Genomic DNA, 24,240 nt, shown 5'->3' with positions numbered 1-24,240 from the left:
ATGCACCAAATGAGCACCTTTGTGTGCATGAGCCCTAGCTTTTGTTAATCATTTTTGTTCATTGTTTACTTTGTATAGTTCAGAAAGGATCTACACTATTATTATTACCACATATTTATAAAGTGCCAAAGTAATAGGCAGCCTTCTGCACTGAAAGGAAGTATACTGTACACTGAACATTCAGTACCAAAAATACATCTATGGTTAAGATGGCCCTGCTCGACAGAGCTTACAATTTAAAAGATTTTCCAAAAATTCCCAGCATGCACAAGATAAAGATGAGTAAAGATGAGTCCAACATATGCTGTCAAGTAAAGATGAGTCCAACATATGCTGTCAATACACAGGTTAAAGGATCTCGATATGCCAAGTACTAAATGAAGAACGTGACAGTCCATTAATAAAATTTTCCAAAAGCATCTAAAAATACTAGATTTGTAGAGAAGAGTGTCAATATGTAAGAAACTGAGAATATCACATTTATTCTTGGAGACAGCACTGAAAGAGTTTAAAAGTGTATCTTTGCTGAAACATTTTTGCAATGAAGAAATACAAGCTTTTATTAAGGCTTGCGAGAGTCTGCTACAGTCCATAAAAGATGCGTTTCACCTTGAGGACTTGGTTGTAAATCCAGCTCCTTCACGTCTCCAAAACCTTTATAACATGAACAAGAAGTGCCGCTGGAATTCTAAGCATGGATGTTTGATGTCTGACTTTTTTTACTTGAGCATGAAGAACAAGGTTTGAATTGTTGAGAGGGCAGTTATTAAGACAGACAGACAAAGCAGACAATGGATAAACAAAGTTTTGTGTATGCTTTGAGCATTTTTCTAATCACAGCACCAAAACCTCTTTAGGGGAACATAAAGTAGTTTACAAACTTAACTGATACAATTATAATGGACATTCAGATAGAATCGAGTGTTGGTGCTCAGGGCCTGGGGCAAAAGAAACCCTAAAAAAGCCTTCATCTAGTTTTTTTTATGTTTTTTTGTTTGTGCTGCATTGCAGTATACAGCATTATATCTGGTGATCTCTAGGCAGTATAATTCCAGGCATATATGCCTGGCAGATGACATAGAGGAAAAAGATACTTCAAATGCAATAGGCTATAACTAGGATAGGGAGGAAATTTGCAAAGTGAGGTTATAAATGTACTTGTATAAGGTTGTTTACCATAAGTGTTTCTTTGCAGATGATGTGTTTTCCAAATGACAGCATTGTTGAGATGGTAGAGAGTAATTCTAGGTGCTTTTCAGTGTGCATCAGTCTTAATGTGGCCCTTCATTGTATTCATTCATTGAATTGGCCTCTGGACCAAACAGATGGCAAGTGAATAGCCGCATTTTATTTATTTTATCATCACTAGAGGTAATGAAGAGGGGCTGCAGCTCCATGCACTGTGAACATGGTGCATCAGTATGAAATTCACAGTTTCGACAGATCATCTGCAGTCTGACAGGATCACAGGTTAGACTGTTGCAGCCAACCCTCGATCCGATATACATATCAATATGCTCAGACAGTATGGTCGAAATTAAACTGTCCAACCAAAGCTGGGCAAATGGGGTCAGTTTAAGAATGACTTCATTTCTTGCCTCTGTAGGGGGTCTGGTGTCTAACACAAATGGAACTTACTGATTCAGCTTGTATGTGGTTTTTGAGTCTATTAAGTCTACTTGCAGCTCAAATGGCTTGCCTCACATAATAAACAACTCCTTATACACTTGACTATTCGGAGAGTGAGCCTTCATTTTCAGATACTGTGGCTGGTCCTAGAAATCCCAGTCTGAAACTGGTCAATACAGATGCAGGCATCGGATGCTTTGTCTGTGACATAACTAATTCCTTTTTTAGGATACAATTTAAAATGAAACACCAATATGTGACTGTATTGGAAGGAGGCAACATTGTATTTCTATTGGAAGGTATGCTTATTTTTTTAGATGGCAGTAGAAGACTCTCGTAGATGCCACTTCATAATCTTCCATGGCCATGGGTTGAAAACCGGGGACTCTGGTTATTATGTTTTATGAATTATATCATTTTTACACTTATTAAACAATTCAGTGCCCTCTTGATAAAGCCTTTGCTATCCTGTGAATTTACACTGAATATGGGGTTGAAATAATTTGCCATAGGTTGAAGGTGAGGGCTCAGATTAAGGTGACACAGGCAAATTTTAGCTGCCAATTAGGCTCCTTCAGTCTAGGTTGGCAGCTTATCTGCCCATGTATGGGGCACTCCAATGGGCCTACCTGATATCTGGCCAAAATGCAGTCAGATGTTAATTGGACAGGTTTAAAAATCTGGTCTGAGCGATGACCCTGGGGCCAAATGGTTGGATCATTCCAATATTGCTCACCTCAAGGTGGATCTGTTGGTGTATGGCCAGCTTAACTGTGTGGCCTTATGCCATACCAATATCGAATTGTCAATTTTTTTAGGTAAAGAAGCAGATATACGCACTGTGTGCCCTTGCCCTTACGGCTTACCACTTCTCCTCTATGAATTTATTCCCTAACTGTTCTTGTCCCCTAGATTGGGCATAGTTTCCTATTTGGCATTTAATATAGGACAATACAAAGACATAGCAGAATGGTATCCATTTTTATCCACAGTTTAATCTTTCTCTCAGGTTTCTTTTTGCAAGTCAGGTGCAGGTTGGTGCATGTTGATGGGCAGTGCTTCCCACTTTAAAATAAAGAGCATTATAATTTCATATGTGGTAACAAGGTTTGACATCTTGTACCTACATAATGATAAATCTATCATTTATGTGTTCCTTTGAATAAGGATCTCTCATATCTACAGCAGGAGGATGGTGCTTTGTAATAACCTGAGTTGGAGGGACCTCCTTGATTCTATGCCATAAAAGACAGTTCTTGGAATACATGCTAAAGGCTTTGATCCTTGAGAAGGAATTGATTTAGAAGGGAGTGTCTTCTATTTCGACCATAAAGTAAATTGTGCTTTTCTTTTACTGGAGGAGTATTTCTTCTTTATCCCTAGCTATGTAGCATTCTGAAAAAAAATTCTTCCATTTCCAGACGACTACAAAGGTATGATCAGCATGCCTATACATGTTTAAACGGCACTTCTTGGAATTTTAAATAATTTCTTAGACTTCTTGGTTACAAGCCATACTTTTTTCACTTAACAGCTAAATCCATAGTTTCAACAGTTAACAAGGATTTTAATTTTTTATAACCCCTTACTACCCAAGAAAAGAAAGTTCAGCTTTTATTAACCTATTAATACACACTTATGGACTGTAATGTTTCACTTATCAAGGAAAACCTTTGTTGTTAAACTACCACATAAAATACTGTTCATTTATATACACAAAAATGCAGAAGAGGGAGCCCATATATTAAAACCTAACTAAAGCTAAAGGCATTGTTTGAAATAGGTGAGCATTGAACACCTAAAACCTTATTTATTTAGGGACTGTTATAATGGGCAATGTTCAAACCTATACATGGCTGCACTAGCTGCTTAGTGGCCTTTATTTATCTGTCTATATCATTATTTGATGCCATACTTTTTATTATGGTGAATAAAGTTGTGCTCCAATGTAGGTACTGTCCTGCGTCCTATACCTATAGGTTCACCTGTGGGCTTTCTAACCACTGAATACCTCTCTCACATCTCCCTAGAGCTCATTTATACCCGACAGTAAATACTCATTGGTTTCATGTATTATAGTTATTGGTTTTCTGACAGCTGTTAAAGGAATACTGTCATGGGAATATATATATTTTTTTTTTAAACAGATCATTTAATATACATTCTCCAGCAGAATCCTGCATTTCTAATGGGGCTAGCCATATTCTACATTTCCCAGGGTGCCACAACCATGTGACTTGTGCTCTGATAAACTTCAGTTACACTTTACTGCTGAGCTGCAAGTTGGAGTAATACCACCTCCCAGCAGCCAATCAGTGGGAAGGTAGCAAGATAGCAGCTCCCGGAAGATATCAGAATAGCACTCAATAGTAAGAAATCCAAGTTCGGCTTGGGACTCCTCTAGTTACATGGGAGTAGGAGAAACAATAGGTTACCTGAAAGCAGTTTTAATGTCTAGCGCTGGCTCCTTCTGAAAGCTCAGACTCACAATGGTGTGCCTCACATAATATTGGTGTGTAGGCACAATGCACTGGGATGCTGCCTACACACCAATAAAGTGGAAGCTTTGAGGGGATTTTTGGAAATGTCATCAAAATTGCTAAATTTCAAAAAGCTCTGCGGCTTGGTGCTTTGGAGTAGAAAGACACGGGTACCCATTTTATATTTGGGAGGATGTGTACTTTCCAAAAATATATGACTTTCTGGGGTGAGCGTACTTTATACTAGCTTTATCCCACATATAATGATGTAAATGTGTTGATTTTGCAGGAGCTGAAATGACAGAAATGATAGATCATATGGGGGTATGTCCACATTGGGGCCCCTACATGCCACATACTTAGGTAAACCTATGCATATTGGGCATCAAACTGTTCAGTGGACCCCTGGCCTTCATATTTAGGGTGTTTTATTTGGTTACTTTATGACCTGTAGGAGATAAGATACTATAGACTGGAAGCTTTGAAGTAATTTTTTTAAAAATTTCACAAATTTTGATAAAAACCAATAACTTTAGGAAAGCATTGCGACGATAGTTTGGAGTAGACAGTTGTGCCTATTCTGGATTCCCCAGAATCTGATCTTTCCAAAAATGTACAATTTTCTGGGATAAACCTTCTGTTAGTGGAATTTTTGGCCTTGAAATCTAAAGTATGCAGCTTTTTGAAGCAGTGCTTTCGAAATTTGGTAGTGTACTGCTGGGAGTTTTTGACCTATACAAGTGAGAAATCTCCATAAAACTATATATATTTGGTATTGGCACATTCAGGAGACATGGGACTTTCCAAATCAGTTATATTTTCGTGTATAAAATAATTTTTGTTTCTAGTATGTGTATTTATATTATGGAAAATTTGAATTTTTTTTTTTTAAATTTTTTTTAGACATTTACAAGCCTATATCTTGTTACATAATTGTAATTACACGAAAATTCTACCATATTTTGAAAGCTTAGGTTGTCCTGAAAGGCCCCTAAAGTGAAACAGTGCAAAATGTTAAAAAACTGTCTGGCAATACAAGTTCCGCTTTGACCAAAACGGCTGGCAGTAAAAAGGTTAAGGACCCCTCTTAACCTGTGTTTTAGTTGTCAGTGGTTCAAACCGGTAATTAACTTGCAATTGTCACAATTAAGTTTAATGCACACTACTGTGTATTCTTTAAGGTATCTATTGCTATTCAGATTGCAATAGTGCCAAAAACGAACAGGTTTGATAGTGCATTGCGACTAACTGCAACATTACATTCATTATCTTTTTATATTATGACCTACAGAATGGGCAAGGGAAAATGCGTTCCTATTACTTTGTGTCCAAAGCATCTCTTGGCAAATATAGGATTTCTTTATCTGTTTCCTATATTTTATTTTCAGGTGTTTCTCAGATTGGCTTTCAGTTCTCTTTTGCCCAGTGCTTATGTTGAACCGGTAACATTGTTTGGACACTATATTCCCTTTTGGATCAGAGAAGTGTTGTTACAAGCACACTAGCCTAGAATGGCCCTTCAAACTGCCTATTGTAAGACCAAAATAGGCAGCAGACAGCTTGTCAACAAATTGTTTGCATTCTGAAGATACACAAGGCAGCAGATGGCTGGGAGATGGCAGCACTGTATTGTGCTAGTGGAATTCAGCTTAGTAATATCAGCTCTGTGCTGGTTGCTGGAATCACCCAGGTTTTTGTGAAATCACTCATTTTGAGGAAAACAAGGACTGACTTCTGAGGATGCTGAATAAAATAAAGTTTACCAGTGTTTTATTTTTAATAAAGGTGGCAATACACGTACCCATACAATCTCCTTGACGATTGGGTGTGCCCGAACATCATAAACATTAATGCTGAATCGTCAGATAGGGGTAAGAATTCCTTTGTTTTTACCTGCCTATCTAACTATTCAGCTTTTAACTTTAGTAGAGTTGATGAACGACCTTTTTCGTAATTGTAGCGTGTATGAACTTCCAAAGGGTTGCCGGCTTATCTGCCTGTATATGGGCCCTCAGATGAGCCTACTTGACTGATATCCATCGAGAAATCGGGCAAATGTTTAGGGTTGACGCGGTCTTCCTGGCGGCCTGCATCCCATCAAAGTGATCTTTTTGTTCGTCCAAATGACCGGATCAGTTTGATATTGCCCACCTCATATTGGGGAAAGATTTGCTTGGCAAGCTTGCATATATTTCAGCACAAGGCCAGGTTAAGTGTAACTAAACTTCCAGTCAGTCAAAGACTGAATAGATGTAAAGTGTACTAGGGTCTTCAGTGGTGCACAAGGTATAGCTTTCTGTTGTCCCTATCATTTGTGCGAAGCATATGATCGATTGAAACAGCAGGAAGTGAATAGGTGCTGCGGCTCCTCCTAAAGGGGAGCGCCACCCAAACACAACTTAAGCTTTTAGAACGGTCAACACAATTTCAAGCAACTTTGCAATATACATCAATTAGAAAATATGCAGCCTTTTCATTTTTAATGTAATAATATGGTTTGGAACTGTTACCTAAGCCTGGCCCCCTGTTCTCCTGCTGATCTGGCTGACTACTATGAGACTCAAAAAAGTAGTCAGCTGTCCTCAGGCTGCATCCTCCAAATCCCACAATTCCCTGCACATGTAATGTCAGTAAGAAAAGAAACATCACAGTGCAATGCATTGTGGGTTATGTAGTTCCTGCATGTTGTCTGTAAGCTGTGGAAAAGTTGTTACAATTTGTAACATCAAAGTTTTAGTCCCTCCTGCCCTGTCAGGGTTTCAAATGGATGCAGAAAGAATTGTCTTGCAGTTGAATTTCAGCATATAAAAGCTGTATTTATCCATACTTTTTGAAAACAGATGACAGTGATAGATATATATGAATGTTGTGTTGTTTGGAAGCCGGAGTTTCCCTTTAACTTCTACATCTGCTGATGTACCCTGCACCAGATGACATGGTGCATCAGCCGAATCCTTGGACCAAGGTTAAGGTTGACATCGGCAGGACACCATATACGCACAGAAAGTAAAAATTTGTTTCTAAGTGTATGGCCACCTTTAGACCAGTGGTTTTCAGACTATGAAGATGGCTCCCTCTTGGTGGGGTGGTCTCAGACCTTTGGCCCAGAATAAAGGCCATGTAGGAATGTCTTCTTTCATAGACATTCCTGGAATCTCAAATTGAAGGTCAAACAGAGTGTAAATTTACTGGTGAGCACCTATTTAATGTCATAGATATTTTTGGAACTATTGCTGAATGACTAATACAATGGTGTTGATATATGTCTGTAACGTTGTTATTCTTATAAACAGTAACTGGCCCCAGCCAAATATTAAGTCACAGATGTGGGGCTTGATACTAAAAAAGTCTGGAAAACTACTCCTTTTAGGGTATTGCCACACATATGTAGTTTAACAAGGGACCATTCTAGTTAAATTATTTTAAAGGGTGTTTTAGGGTTCTGACATTTCTAGGAGATACTTAGTGAAATAGTAGTGAATGCTGGTTCTGTACAATGCATTCTTTATAATAAGCAGGGTAATGATTTTAGTTGCCCGTTTCAGTTTCACCAGCCTTGCAACAGTGTGACAGTGTTACTATTGGCTATTTATCCTCACGCAAGGATCTTAAATGCTGCTCATGTGTTACGAGGGCAAAGTCTAAAAGCACCCGGGTAATGGGTCATCCATTTACATTTGTTACGTTGCAGCAAGTGCAGTATTCTTATTCTAATGCAAAAAACTAAAGAAGATACAGAGACAACAGGTGTCAAACAAAAATATCCAGTGGATTGCTGCTTTGTTTTTTTTTTTCATTTTGTATATGACAAAAATAATTCTAAAAATAAAATAAAAGGTCTTGCATTAGAAAGCTCTGTCTGAGATAATGTTTGGGCAGGCCTATGGAAATGGCATTTCCATTCCATAATGTATCTGCTGAGAGCTGTTTGCTTTTGAAGCCAGCATGATGTTCTGCTAAAAAAAAAAAAAAGAAAAGAAAATAGAAATCCACAGTAAGTAAATCCTGCTAAGCTTTAACTCCTATGAATTTAGTTAGAAGGGCTCAGACTTATTTTTTTTGTACAGCGCTCAGTAATAGGCCTAACAACATGCTTAATTTGAGTCACTGCTGTGTAATGAAAGTTTGGTGGGAGCAGAATCTGAGTAGGAAACAGAATAATAATGAGGAGGATTTCAGGCTTTAAAAGGCAGTAGTAAGTTCACTGTCTTCTTTCGCTGAATTACATTATTATCCCTTTAGATGTGCTATACCCTGCTATGAAGTACTTAATACCTCAAGTATGGGGAGGGAACAACTTCATTGCTAGATCTCATCACAACTCTTACATAAGCCTGCTCCTGTGGTTCCTCCCCAAAAGAAAACTTTCTCTTGTTTTAATGCTCTAAAGCCGGAGAAAATATATCAAGTGAGTGTAAAATCTGCAGAAAATATATTATGGCAGATTAATTCAGCCTTTTTATCTGTTGAACATCAAAACCCCAAAAATAATGATAGCAACAAAACAAAGGTAGAATCGTTTACAGTGTTGTTACTGAACTACAACTTCCAGCAGTCCCCAATAGGCAAATAACATGGTATAGCTGCATCTGAAGGGACACAATATAGAATAAATCTCTCTCTCTCTCTCTTTTTTTTTTCATTTCTTTTTTTTATTAGTTGCTGCATTCTCCGTAGCTCCCAACTTGGTTTCAAAGTTTATTTTTAACATGATCAGTTAAGAAGCCAGTTTTTGGTACTGATACGGATATCTGCAATTGCATTTTATTTTAGTATCCAACTCCCTTGGAGAAACATGTTCTTTCCGTCAAGACAGTAGAAGAGAAAACCGGTAAGAAATTATTGATTTTATCATAAGTACATATTGGCATTGTCTGAGCATTAGCACATTTCATTATGGGTTCACAGTGTGTCATTCATTCCATTATTTAGTGCAGCTCATTTTATATAGTGCATTACCTGAATTCTTCCTACACAGATAGTCCTAGCCTCCCACCGAGTTTACAATTGAATGTTGGTTCCTGGGGCACATAGATATAAAATCACTTGCCCAAAGTCACAAGTCATGTCAAGCACAAAGCTCTATTCTTTTTCTCTCTCTCTACCGTTCTAAATAAAACATTTCCTAATGGTGTACGAATTTTTAATTTTAGAAAGTACTGTACACCTTAGCATAAAAGTGGTTCTATAGTTGCTATAAATGTTGTTCAGTTCATTTTATGAAGTATCCTTTTCATTCAGGGGTTAAAAACAAGACAAGGCAGACTGCACTCCTTGGTCTGCCATTGAGGTGTGTACTTCAGTAGCTAGCGCACATCAGCTGTAGAGAGAGCACTATACAAGATGCCTCCCAGCCAGGTGTAGTATATTTGTATTTTGCATTGTAAGGTCAGCCTAACTAATTGGCTATTGCCTCTGTCAAAAACATAGCCTTTACCCCCCTCGTTAAATGGCATTTTATTATATTGTTAAGAACCTGCCATGTCTGCATGCCACGCCACTACCACATGACAAAAAAAAACGTTTAATTTAAGGTGTCACTATCTCTTTAAAAGTCAATGGGAAAAATTCAAGTGGCAAGTAAGTTGTGCTCGAAGTTGCTCTGTAAATAAAAAAAAAAATGGAAAAAATAAGTTATAGATGAAACATATTTTCTCATAGCATTTTCAAGCAGCTGTTTTCTTTTACATCAGATTTTTACATATAGGTGTATTTAGTCACTGTATTTATATAGCATGATAAGTAGGCCCCTAAATCTAGTGAATTACAGCTCATTTGTGACCAGTTAGATATGGACAGATTGAAAAAGACTAACTAGTCGCAGAATGTGATCAAGCCTGTTCTTTTAGGCTGGCGGTGTTCAGGACTTCCATAACTGAGCAAGGCAATTTAAGTTTATTTTCATCTTTGAATAAAATGTGCCTTAGCCCCAACAAATGATACAATAAATGCAACTTTGCTCCTTTCACCTTTAGCCTAGTGCCACATGGGGAGGATTCTCAGCCTGCGTTTATCCCCAGGCCAAGAATCTACTTGAAAAATCTGATTGTTGTGGCTGCACCCAGAGCCACACTGTGAAATTCAGTGCAAAACTGCATATGTGAGTAGTTTTGGCCAAATTTTGCTCCATACTCAGCCAGAACAATCAGATCTTTCAAGCTTGGTGAGGTCGCCAAGCAAGCTGATCTTCTCCCGATATCCCTACCTACAGGTGGACGATATTGGGCTAATTTGGTCGCTTGGCCCTGGGGCCAAACGATCGAATTAGAAAGACGGTTCAGGGACTGCATCAAAGAACCGATGCGGTTCCTGATCCGACGGAAAATTCAAACCTGCCCAATTGAGATCTGGACGATTTCAGGCCAAATATCGGTATGGCAGGCCCGTCTTTCGTGCCCATACATGGGCCAATAAGCTGCCGAATCGGCCTGTGTATGGCCACCTTTATATAGGCACTGATCTTAGCAAATGAACCTGAGTTTTCATCCTTGTTGTTATTCACATGCACATTGGTGCTAACCACATAAAAACATAGTAAAAACATAATAGTAAATGAGGCTCCTGTTGTTTGATTTCTAGGTCACAGTTGCTCCTTCCCTAACCATATTAATAACACTGCCAAAACCTGCAGTTTTTTCCTCTGCAATATTGCCAAGATACACTAAAGATACAGCTAAAACACTAATCCATGCTCTTATCCTTTCCAACTTAGATTACTGCAATCTCCCACTAACCGGCCTCCCGGACTCCCACCTCTCTCCCCTGCAATTAATCTTAAACTCTGCTGCCAGGATCCTCCTGCTCTCTCCGAAGAGGGAACCAGTGCAGCCTCACTTAAGCTCTCTAGCATGGCTGCCTGTTAAGCAAAGGATAGCTTACAAAATCCTTCTGGTAACATTCAAAGCCCTTCACTCCTCTGCTCCTCACTACATTTCTTCACTGGTCTCCCTGTACGTTCCTGGTCGTCTTCTACGCTCCTCTCAGAGCCTCCGTCTCTTTACACCATCCACATCCACTGCGCTCTCTTGTCTTAAACGTTTCTATCTCGCTGCTCCTTACCTCTGGAACTCTATCCCTGAATTCCTCCATAGGGAACACTCACTAACTCTCTTTAAGATAAAACTCAGCTGTTACCTTCTGGAGCACTAAAACCTTTTTTTTCCTAGTCCTGCACTTTTAAGGGTTAATGCCCATACCTGGTGCACTCTTACCTTCCAATTTGTGCCTGTATGTTACACAACCACTTAGATTGTAAGCTCTATGGGGCAGGGACCTCCTTCCTACTGTGTCTCATACCACATGGCACTTATTCCCTGTGCATTTATATATATATTTATTGTATTTATTTATTATAACACTTGTCCTCCCTGTGTGTAATTTTGTAAGATTGTACAGAGCTGCGTACCCTTGTGGCGCTTTATAAATAAAGTTATACATACAGTAATGTAACATTATTCCAAGGATATTCAATGGCTCATTATGGCCTGAAGTAAATAATGTATGTACTAGCTCTTTTACAAATGGTATTGTTTTATATACATTCTCTGATAATAAACTTATTATGTTTACTATTCTTTATATATATATAGATCCAGCAACAGGTGTTGTATACAGGAAGCGGATTGCAACATGCAACAATGTGATTCCATCCTTCTTACGAAGAGTAAGTTATATAAAGTACCTTAAAGGAAAACTAAATGCCGACTGGCATTTTTAGCTGCAAGCTCCTGGGCACAGTTTTCCCTTGCCCCTCCACATTTGTGTCACCAACACCAACATCTGTTTACCTGTACTGCTTCTGAATCGTTGCGTAATGCCGTAGCATTGATGGCTGCCGTCATTTGGAAGCCAACCAAAGCGATCTAGTGTGCATATCCCTGGTTGATGATCACAATTATGGAACCTAGGAATGGAATTGACATTGGCGAAGATGATGGCCTTCAACATGCTACACAGCTCTGCAAAGCAGGAGGCAGCACAGGTGAACGGCTAAACTTGGCATTGAAGGGGTGATGAGGTTGTGGAGCACGCTGTGCTTTAGAGCTAACTGTTAAAAATGAGTGGTGTTGGTTTTCCCCCTTAGAGTCTCACTTTAACATATTTTTCATTAAGTGATCTAATATTTAATAAAAATAAATAGCTTTTACCATTCTGCACCCAAAAGAATCAATAATCGTAGCAACTTTGGTACCATCTCTTCAGTCCCTGCTATTTACTACATGAATATACTTAGGGGCACATTCATTAAAGCACGAATTTCAGATTGTTTAATGCACGATTGAAAAAATTTCGAAGCAACCATGATAATTTCTGATGTGCATAAATTGTGCGAAAATTTGTGTTGTGGTCATATGAAAATATCGTGGTTGCGATCCAAAAGTTACGAAAACGTAAATGACTCAAAAACCTTTCTGACTTTGAAACTTCAATGCATGATTTTGGAAGCCTTTCATAGGACTCAATGGCACTCTGCAGCTCCAACCTGGCCAAAAGAAAGTCACAATACCAAAGCTTGAATGAACTTCGAAATGTTCGTAGTCATTGCGGAAAAATTCAACTTTTGTTCAAATTTACGCAAAACGTGAAAAAGTCGCAAATAGCTCTAAACTTTAGAAAAAATACGAATTTTTCGCAATCGTGGTCATCGTGCTTTAATGAATGGGCCCCTTACTCTATATACTATATTGTATTATATTGCTACCTGACACCCTGATAACCCCAGTGATACCCCCAGCAGTTTCTAAAGTCTGATTTTTTTTTTTTTTTCAACCAAAGCAAATTATTCAGTAAAGTTTTGTAAAGCATGTGTGATATTAAAGGAGAAGGAAAGGCTAAGTCACTGGGGGGTGCCAAGATGTTAGACATCTCCCAATGCCTTTAATCGCTTACCTTGTACCCCAGGCTAGTGTTCCTGTGAGAAGAAAAGCGCACCAGCTCGGGGAAGCTGTGAGCAAGCATCTCCTCTTTCTTCTTCTGTATTCCCACGCGTGCGAGTGAAAAGCTGAACTTTAACAAAAAAGCTGTCCTTTTCACTCTACTGCGCATGTGCTGGCCCGGGATTTAGAAGACTAAAAGAAGAGGAAACACTTGCTGCAGGTACCCTGGGCTGGTGCAGTTTTTTTCCTAACAGGGGCACCAGCCCTGGGTAAAAGATAAGCAATTAAAGTCACTGGGGGTGCCTAACATTTGGCACCACCCACCTTTTTAAGAAATATGGTTTTCTACTATTTTCCTCTGTATATAGCATAATTAGCTATGCTTTAGCGCCCCTTAAATAAGAAATGAACACAATGTGAAAATGATAATACAATTATCTCAAATCTGAGCTTAAGTATAATTAACACATTTTCAAGTATTACCACCTAAACAGCAGTATCAAGCATTTCTGCCTTCCATTACATAATAAAATAACATTCATGTGCTCACAGGAAGCCATTAATGATATGTTATTTGCAAATTCAAGCAGATTAACTAACATATTGTTGCTACCCAAACACTGATTTGTGCTTAGTACTAAAATAATAAGTGTAAGCAGGCAATTTACAAATTCTCTTCTAACAAAATGTTTTGAAACCAAAAAACAGACCAAATCTTTGAAACCAAAAAAATCTTTGGTTTTGTATATCGTTTTTGGTGTCATAGATTTGATCTCTTTTCTACTAATCACTTGTATAATTATATATTGGATCACAAAGGGTGTATTGTTAAGAGAAAATGCTACACTATATATATTTTTTTGCTGTTTCTATCCCTTACAGCGCTGACATTTTTCTTGTTTCTTTAGAAGTGTAGTATGTCTGTCTCTATTTTCATAGAAAGCCTGCTTGGCCCAAAGGCTACCTTTTTCTTAAGATTTGCTAATTTTTCCTTTGGTTTACAGTTTGATTAAGTACAAGGTCTGTCTTAAGGTGGCCATACACGCACCGATAATATCGTACGAAACCTCATTTCGTCCGATATTTGGTGCGTGTATGGTATGTCGGCGAGTCGACCGATATCGCAGGAAGCTGCTGATATCGGCTGACTCGCCGATCGGACCAGTTTGAAAATTTTGATCGGGCGCCATAGAAGGCGCCTGACCAGAATCTCCCTTCAGCGCTGAATCGGCAGAAGGAGGTAGAAATCCTATTGTTTCTACCTCCTTACCTGCCGATTCAGCCCTGAATGGTGTGTGGCGGATCTGACGATGTTTGGTGCGACCGATGGTCGCACGAAACATCGTCAGATCGCCACGTGTATGGCCAGCTTTATAGAGGCAGTATTCTAACTCTAGCTCTCTAAGAATTTTATGAAAGGAATGATACTTATCGGCATTTATTAAGTGGCCCCTAATCATAGCTTTATGAGCCTCCCATAGGACTGATAAAAATCGGATCAAATCTTCATTGAATTGCAAATGCTTCTTAAGGTTAGTCTCCGTTTATTGGAAGTCTTCGAGGTAATGTAAAGTGGGCCACTGTGGCTCTTTAGGTGGGAGCTTGCATGATCTACCAAGTGATTAGTAAGATCCTTGCAGAGTAGCACACAAGAGACAAGAGACAAGATTATAAAACAAAAAATTACCAATACACAAATTGACAGGGCTAGAACTAGGGTTAGGCAGAAGAGGCTTGTGCCTAAGGAACAACAAAGGGGGTGCTGGGCATGTGCCTCTATTTCAGCTGCCTGGTGATGTGCGATGGGTGCTGTACTCATCACCATAGCACATTGGTTCCATCGCGCATCACAACACCTTCTCCTTACCCCAGCATACCACTCCTCAGCACCGCTCCTGGCCACTTGTCACTTCACTGTGGCTGGGGCAGAGGGTAGAAGAAGGGGGGGGACTAGCTTTCGGTTATACCGGTGCTGAACTGGTAACATATATATATTTTTATATATATATATATATATATATATAAAAAATGGTGGGAGAGCAGGCACTCACGTTAAATTGGAGCAAAAGAATAGTTTCCACTATATATATATATATATATATATGATTAATATGCTGTACACTATGGGAGTACACTATATTAAATTCACCAATCATGTTTTAGGGACAGATTGTTGAAAGGGAAACTATACCCCCAGTATGAATGTGTAACCAACAGATACAATTAGAAAATCTTACCAGACTGGTAAGTAATGGTAAATATTCCCCTTTTACATTTTTTACCTTGAGCCTCTATTTTGTTATGGTGAGGAAGAAATGTAGCAGTAAAAGACAAGAGTTTTGTCAATCCATTGGCTACCGTCGCCTAGCATGCATGTGTGGCCCTGGTTTGTTTGTGATCCCGTTGATTCGTACAGCCAGAGGTCAGGCCATAGCACTTAGGGGCCTATTTTAATACATAAAAACGTACTCGTGTTCTATTTATTCCTATGGGATTTTTTAAAGCATATTTATGAATGGGTGAAAGTTAGAACTCGCCATTTGATAAATATGCTTCTAAAAATATCATAGGAATGAATGGAAAGTTTATGTATTAAGCTTTAAACATTTTGATAAATGTGCCCCTTAAAGTGACAGTTTTTTATTTAGGATTGTCCAGTGGCACATACTGCTAGAAAAGTATATTTTTAAGGAAACCGTTAATTTAGATGAACCATTGTTTTACATATGAGCTGTTTTATGCAATATAGACCTACATTGTTTGAGGGTAAATTTTTTCTTTAAGTAGCTTAAATAGGTATCAGCATATTTACCAGCTAATCATCTAATGAATCGCTGAAGGTCTAGTCAACCGTTAAATGACAATCTCTGTGGATAAGTATGGCTACTCCAGCTGTCTTTGAAGTGCATAGAGGCATAGAAAACAATTGGATAGAATTTAGAGTAAAGCTTGCTTGAGTCATTTTTTGCAAAAGTGTCTCTTGTATAAAGGCTATCTCTTTTTAACTTCTTTTAAGGCTTAATATATTTTATTTATACTATTAAGGCCTTTAACAATTATAGAAATAAATTCAATAAAAGATATCATACAAAATTCAATCTTGAGAACTTCTGTCCTGTAAAATTAAATATGAAAGCAATAGCTTGGGTCGACCAGGCACCCAGCTGACAAGCAATTGTGATAAAGTAGTTACAGGAAATAGATCTCGGAACTATCTGTTAGTGGCACTAATAAAACTTAGAGTAACAGTGTAGTAAATGTATCCTGATTAAGTAATTAAACTACAAACATGCAAATAGAATCAACAAACATAGTAAAAATAATAAAGAACAAAAACTATTGGGTTTGTACTCCGAAGGGCTTATTATCTCCCAAGCTTGCTAAGGGGGGTAAGAAAAATTTTAACTAGGAATAGTTTATTTAGTAAAAGTAAAGGCACATGTGGGAAATCCTGATACTAGGTGGAGTGTACCCAATTACTCCAAAAAGTGGGAGTGAAGTGGTCACAGCAGGTCCACTAAATAAGGACAAAGGTGAGTTGATGAAGATGTATCTCTAGCTTTAGGAATTTAGAGCCATTTAGCGGGTTTTGCAGAATGCACGTGTGTCGTAGTTGGTTCACCACCAGCTTAAATGGGTAGCCATCAATATGGAATATTATGGTACAGATGCAGCCAGTAAGTTTTCACAAGTGATACATTTTGTCTCACCATGTCCTGACAACATTTTTGAGTGTTAAATCCTGCCTCTAGATGGTGCAAGGGCTTGCCAGCAAATCACAATAGAAAACGCCATAGTGCCACCTGGTGGTGAACTTTGGTATTTTCCCTGTGTTAACTGGAAGAGACATAACGCAACCACATGGTAAAGGAACTTAACTCCGTCTGTACCTCAGTTTCTGTGTAATAGGTTGTGTCTTCCTTCAGCTAGTTTATATGGGTATTGTGGTCTTATGGTGCCCAAGTCTTTTAAATTAGAAGATTAAGTTGTACCTAATAGGGATTCCTTCCTTTGGAAATAATGCCAATGTCATGAAGATGCTAAGGTTTGGGTGGCTTTAAACTTAGTGAGCGGTTTGCCCTGTCTAAACACCACACTTTAACTGGCACATCTGGGCACACTGGTAAGTAGACTTCAGGGACAGTCACCTCTTTAGTGACTCCCTGCAATCTTGAATTTTGCCTGCTTGACCTATTTTCTAGGTTTTCACATGTGCCTTAAATGCCTGTAAGTAGGATGTAACTTCTCCTTTAAAATAGCTATTTCTTCTTACCTATTTGCCATTTTGATGCTGCATCATCTTTATATGTCTCTATCATACCCTAAATCAGTAATATCTCTCTGTAATTCTTAGATTGCTGCAACTAGAGCACCACACACTGAAATATGCATGTGGCTCTACCATGGCTAGCCACCCCCCAACCCCAACGCAGTCTTAAGCTGCAAAAATCTGCTGTAGTGACATAACATTGATCCATCCTCTTCTGTACAAGTTTTTTTATACAGGTCGCTCATTTGATTTACCTTTTTCTGCCCATATTATACTATACAAGTCCCTGCCACTAAGTAAGTTATATTATGTAAAAGGAGCCCTATAGAAGAACAGAAGCTTGTCACTGTAGCAGTGAGGCTTCAGGTGCTGCTGGGAAAAATAAGTTCAAAAGGACTGCAGTGGTGTGGAGTGCAGCAGTCAGCTTTTGCACGATAGGGTCCAAGGGAATAAAATGTTATATTATGGCCTGTAGGCTCCAGTGCAAGTTTTTGCATCCCCAAAGCCTTATGTCCATGTCACTAACACAGATGCCTACATTTAATTAGATAATTATTTATATGGCCTACAAAAGCTATTAGGGGTATGGTACAATATATAAAAGCTCAAATATATCATAGATGAAATTGAGCAGAAAAAGTATAACAGGCTGTTTTTAATTTTAACATAGTTTATGTTATGATACATTAATAAACTATATATGAAAATACATCTCTCTCTATTTCCAGTAAGCTTTCAGTGCTCCCAACTAATCCACACTATTATCACCTTTATCTCTATGTCTTGGATTTTGCCAGAGTGTTTGATATTTGCTTTTTAAAGCTAAATTCTGTTGCTATCCTTAATGCATTTTGCACGTGTATAGAAAACGGGTTAAGGATGGTGTAGAGAGGAATTTTTTAAATGGAGCCTTCAGTTACTTCAAATCACTGGTAAGGTGCCATCTTGAATATGCAGTGAGGGATTGCATAATTTTTAGAGAAAAGTCTGCTACATTTGTTGATCACAAAAGGAACACTTGAATTACCACCAACTCAAAGGTGGAGGTGGCGCCAGGGTTTCCCTGCATCATTAGGCACAGTGGAATAAGCCTTATAGAGTTAATCTGCACCCTTCAACCCATTCAGTTCTACATACATAAGCTTTTAGGCATTTGGGTGGGATAGTTTGGAGGTGGAAGTACAATAAGTTATAATACATTCATTTTATAGAATGTAGAATTATATTGCTCTAACAGTTTCTATAAAGTTTTAAACCGATTGGAAAAAAAAAACTTACTTGGGATGCAAAGGAGCTAATTCCTGCAAGTAATAATCCAATGCAGAGAAAAGGTGCAGAGACCACAAGTGCCACAGCACACACAATTGGCTCTCCGTGTGTATTCCTCTTTCGGAAATGCTTATTGATTTCCACACCGATAATAATGCCACTTGCAGTAGAAAGACATTTGCTCAATCCATAGAACAAACTAAAAATAAGAAGAGAGGTTAAATTGACCTATAAATATAATTAGTAATTTCCCAAGTACAGTATGAAAATAGGTTCTACCTGTCATCAAAGATGCAACCAGATGTTAGACAAGACCAGTGTTTACTTGTCATCTTGCGAGTAGTAGTCATTGCAATGGGTGCCTATATAGCCATGCCTCTAGTAACCGAACTAGAGGCTGCAAAACCAAAAACAGCAAATACCAAGCTCTTGCTGAACGAGGAGAGATTATATAAATTACAATTTGGAACATTTCTCCGATTTAATTTCATTGATTACTGAAATACCTCTAAAATTTGAGTTAACTTTATTTTTATAGAGTAAGGAGAAAAAAAAATACTTTCTATGAAGCTCATATTTGGAATTAACTTATCTATGTCATGTTTTAAGTTTTAAAAGCATCCTAATTGCAGAAGTGAAATTAGTTTAATTATAAATTAGGTAATTTGTATTCATAAGTTCAACCAAAAAGTAATTAAAAAGTGAAATAAAATTACATTATAGACATCTAGTTTTCGGAAATACAATCTAAAGGGCTGTTGAGAATAAATGTATTTCCATTCTGGGGTTGTTACTTTTGCTTTAATTTGCTTAATGTTGTGCCTAACTAGTTATACATGGGCTAAGCTCAGTATATGTATTTTTGGAAAATACCAAGCCAAATTTATTAAATAAAAAATACTCACTTCAAAACAAGATCAAGATAATCTGAGAGAAGGGTAGACTTCTTCTGTTGTATAGCATCCTTGAACAACATGCCCCTCAAGCTGGCTCTCTCGTCAATGCTGCTAATAACTCCAGAGCTGCCAGATCTAACAGTGGTGCAAGCTATTTCCGAATAAACATAAATATCAGTTATGTGGCCAAGTATTTCCTTAAACATAAAGAATATATTTCAAAGCTACGGGGCATATTTTTCAAAATGTGGAATAACCATTCTCCCACAAATTGAGTGAAATTTGGCCACTCTGTTCATTTGTATGGCATTTTTTTAATACAAATAGAAAGCAGTTAAATTGATCCACTAAAGGTCCCAAAAACACTCTAAGAAAAAAAAGACGAGTTAAGAGTACTAGATACAAGCGGCATTGTGTAATCAGCTCAGACTCAAGATCGCTATTATATAAAACTCAGGGTGTGATGTGAGGTAATGGGCTTCATGATGGATATCCACAGAAAAAGCACTATTAGACACTAGGAATGGGTACTTACCAGCCAATAGTGTTAAGAATATAAAGTAAAGCCTGCATTTTAATTTGAGTGTCATCATCAAAAATGTCTGCTATCAGTGCAGGAGTAGCAACTATATATTCCGCTTTTACTGAGCTCACAAGGCTTTGGAGGCACATAAAGGCCCAGATTTCCTAAAGAATCGGAAAAATACAAAATAATTTATGCGTGACAGGATTTAGCTTGAAAAAATTGCTGTGTGTCTTTAAAAGATTAGCAAAATGGTATTGACAGTTATAACTATACTTAGCATTGTTTATTATTGCAGCTAAATGAGTAATGCTGGGATGAAGCAGGAGGATGCTGGGGGAGGGGGGCCTGGAGGAAGCAGGAGGATGCTGCGGGGCCCTGCAGGAAGCTTGGGGGGGCCCTAGGGGAAGCAGGAGGATGCTGGGGGGGGAGCTGGAGGATCCTTGGGAGGCCCTGGAGGAAGCAGGAGGTTGCTTGGGGAGCTGGAGGATGCTGGGGGTGAGCTGGAGGGCGCTGGGGGGAGCCGGAGGATACTGGAGGACGCTGGGGGGGGGAGCTGGAGGATACTGGAGGACGCTGGGGGGGGAGCCAAAGGATGCAGGAGGATGCTGGGGGGGAGCCAAAGGATGCAGGAGGATGCTGGGGGGGAGCCAAAGGATGCAGGAGGATGCTGGGGTGGAGCCAAAGGATGCAGGAGGATGCGTGGGGGGGAGCAGGAGGAAGCCACGGGGGGGGTAGCGGGAGGAAGCCACGTGGAGCAGGCCATTGTATGAGTATTTTAGGGGAGGACCACCAATGTTTTAGGGGGCCCTGGGCTGGTTCGCAGTGTTTAAGGGTACCTGCCCTGGCACCAATGCAAAAGGTAACTCCTCCACCAATGTTTTAGGGGGGCCCTGGCTATCAATGTCTGTGTGTCCTTTGTATTGATGGGAGGGGTCACTGGGGGAGGGACCATTGGGGGCATGGGAGGAGGGGGGCCCAGAAAATTTTGTTGTGAGGAGCCCTATGATTTCTGATGGCGGCCCTGCTGCTAATTGTATTATGACATACTTGCTATAACCAACTGGAAGCTCCTCCAAAGGAATCATAAAATGGTCAGATAGTTTACTTAGCTTTTAGCAGTAAAGGTAGTTTGGCTAGGGAGTAAGTAGTCTGAAATCTTTAAACACTCATATGACATCTCCATCATTTGTTAAGGTCACCGAGTGCATATGAATACCGAGTGCTTACAGCAGTCAGCTTTTCATCATTGCATAACTATTAATACTCGAGTCTAATTACAAGGATGAATACAGATTCATGTCCTTTTTCTTAACATCTCATAAACATCAAGTTCACAACGGTTTGCATTTGTAAAGATCCTTTTATCTTAACAGAATTACAGAGCATTTGATTATGATATCTAATTAATTGGAGAAGTATGAAATGCCCATATGGCAGGGAGACTTGGGTATTTTGACAGCCCTTTAGGCTACTGCTATATGGTATGTTTGCATCCCGAGACACTCCTTCGGCCTGGGTGCTGACACACGGAGCGGACTTGGTTGCAAAAATGCATACTCGTGTGTTTCAGCTCCAAAACCCGCTCTGTGTGTCTGCACCCAGGCCGAAGGAGTGTCTTTAGGTGCAGATACCCTGCAAAGCAAATCAGAGAATAGGGGTGGTTTCTATTTCTGGCTGAGAAACCAACCTGTGTGGCAGTAGCTTTAAAAATAATGTTACAGGAAACTGTAAATAAATAGATCTGTTAATTGTATGTATTGCTATAGGTAACACTGGGTCCTTACATTTCTAGTTTCACACTGGGTTAGACAGGGTCACTGGTACAATACAGCAGTTTTCTTAGCTAATTTCTATTCCTAAATGCTGATTTTGGAGATAGTGACATCATGGAAAAATGTTCCTGGAAAGATGAGCACCCCCATTAACAATCCTAAATTGTCCTTTTTTTGGAGAAACTTGACATGGTCACAGTTCTCATATTATCTCACTCTCCCACATAAGGAAACAGACAAGAAACTGTTGGTGGGGGGTCAGTGCAGGTGGCACCCAGATTTCTCTACATTTGCTGTTTATTTTTACAATTGCCACAATGGTTTCCAAAGACCAAGGGAAGGCACCACCTGCCTTTAGCTGACTTTGGAAGGTTTACAAATTGGAACTGAATCTCAGCAGCTTTACATTGCCTGCGTCATGATAGCTAATATTCAACAGTATGATGATTATTTTAAAGATATTTAGATATCAAGGCCCAGGAGGATATAAAAAGTCAGCTGATGTTTCCTGGTCTCTCAAAGAAACAACTGACATGACTTACAGAAATAGCTTGGTTTATAAAGCTGAGCAGGTTTTTACACAGATGTGAGAGATTGTTCGCATCCTGCTGTACTGACGCACTGCGTCCTAGTATAGTCTCGATCACAAATCTTATAACTATTAAGTACAAATGCAAGCAATACATTTGATAACACAATTTCCCTGCTTTGTTTTCTGTAAATCCACTTGTTTCAGCACTTGCCGCGTGGCCTAGATAATAACCATTTCAATATTCCAAAGTACCGCTGTGCTGTTATTTACAACTGTAAAATGCTATTGAAACCTTTCAAAGAAAGTGCAATTTGCTGATTAAATGACTGTTTGAATGAACTTAGGATAACTTCCAAATCTCCAAAACATTCAAATTGCTTTCTGGCAGTTCTGTTCATTTAGCATTTTCTTCTTTTTTAGTGCAGCATTTTAAAGGTATCAAATGTATACCTGGAAGAGGAGTCATGGCTAGATATGAAAACAAGGGTTATGACACTTGAAACCCACTGCTTGACATGGGCACAGTATGCAACAATGAAGGAGGAGTCTGTATACAAGGAGTGCACAGAAAATTCCAATTGGTAAGTCAATTGCCCTGTTCCTGTGATGCAGTGGTTTCCATGTTACATTGGAAAGACTGCCAGCATCTTATAAGAAGCTTTGGCTCCTACAATTTCTTTAACCAAGAATAAATGTAATACAAATGGAATTTATTTTAACACAGTGACTCATTTAGCAACACTGGTCAATATGTATGGCAACCAGACTGGGGTATTAAATAGGCCCTGGCATCTCAAGTACACAGAGGCCCAACCAGCCCCCCCACAGGCCCAATAAATAGTGACTGTCTAGGGCAGTCCCCTTGACATTTGCCAGAATCCACAGATTGGCTGTCTGGATATGATGTCAACCAATCATATTTTTGCTTTTAGTGTTCAAAGCTGATTATGTTTTCGTTGCTATAGGTTGCATCTGTGGGCCCTACTGTATATTGTGCAACTTATTCAGCAGTCCAGAAGCAATGGATATTTGGCACAATCGTATTTAAATACTCTGGGAAAATGTGTGTGCTTTGTGCTTTCATTCATAAATGTGGAAAAAGCTGCATCAAACATTAATACTGTTTGTAATGGAAATATTAAGGGATAAATAATACATTTACCATGTTTCTCTGTTTTTCTATTCTCCTGTCAAGATAATAACTTCAGGCTTGCATATTTCTCAGGTTCACTGATCACAACATTTTTTATCTTTATATTAACCCTTCTTTCTTGTTTGCTAAGAAGGAAACCTCCTAAAGATAAGCAGAAAGTGGGAAGACTTAAATACAATAACTCTTGAACAAATAATCTGACAGATAAGGAAACTTCTAACGATAAATGCTGAAAAGAAAATGTCCCTTTTTACCAGTGGAAAAATAAAGTTGTCTAATGTATCTAATTGCACCTTAGCACACTGTGCCTTTTGTCTTATAGTCACAGAATATATATGCACAAGTGCTTTTATATATGCCGTTTTCACTTGTGGACATTTGCTCAAGAGTTTGTGTTGCCTTTGCTAATAGTAAATAAGGCCTCAAAGTGTTTGGACAGATTTTCCTGAACGTTTCCACCTATTTTTCATAATTTTCTACACTGGTTGAAAATCTGCAGCAGATTTGGAAACGTTTGGCCTATAGTATAGAATGGTTGATCTGCTCAATCAGGCCAGTGCTTTATGGTGTAAATAATTTGGGTTGAATGTGTATAAGGTTAAATAAATAAGTCAGATCATTAAAATGTTTTTCTACCTTAAAATAATATCCCATAGCACATTATTCTATGGGTCACCATAATCAGAATTGTTGGCACAACATTTGCATTGCTAGGCACATGAAAACATAGGGCAAGTGCTTTATGTATGGGCTCATTTGCCCACCTTTTTGTAACTAACGCTGACATGGTGAATAGTAAAGTTCCTCTATGAGAGGGCTGCCATATTTGTGCAGCAG

The 24,240-nt window shown here is 38.8% G+C and overlaps 1 protein-coding gene across 1 annotated transcript in view; it reads left to right on the top strand.

The window, feature by feature from the left end:
• prelid2 (PRELI domain containing 2) overlaps positions 1–24,240 on the top strand; it is a 45,109-nt gene that overhangs the window by 6,862 nt on the left and 14,007 nt on the right. Inside the window, 3 exon segments of the mRNA NM_001016922.2 lie at positions 8,883–8,940; positions 11,699–11,772; positions 22,671–22,831. Of these exon segments, the coding sequence (NP_001016922.1) occupies positions 8,883–8,940; positions 11,699–11,772; positions 22,671–22,831 (293 nt within the window).

This window comes from Xenopus tropicalis, chromosome 3 (genome assembly GCF_000004195.4).
Source record: "Xenopus tropicalis strain Nigerian chromosome 3, UCB_Xtro_10.0, whole genome shotgun sequence".
NCBI classification, from domain to species: Eukaryota; Metazoa; Chordata; class Amphibia; order Anura; family Pipidae; genus Xenopus; species Xenopus tropicalis.
This window is presented reverse-complemented; position numbering and strand designations above follow the sequence as displayed.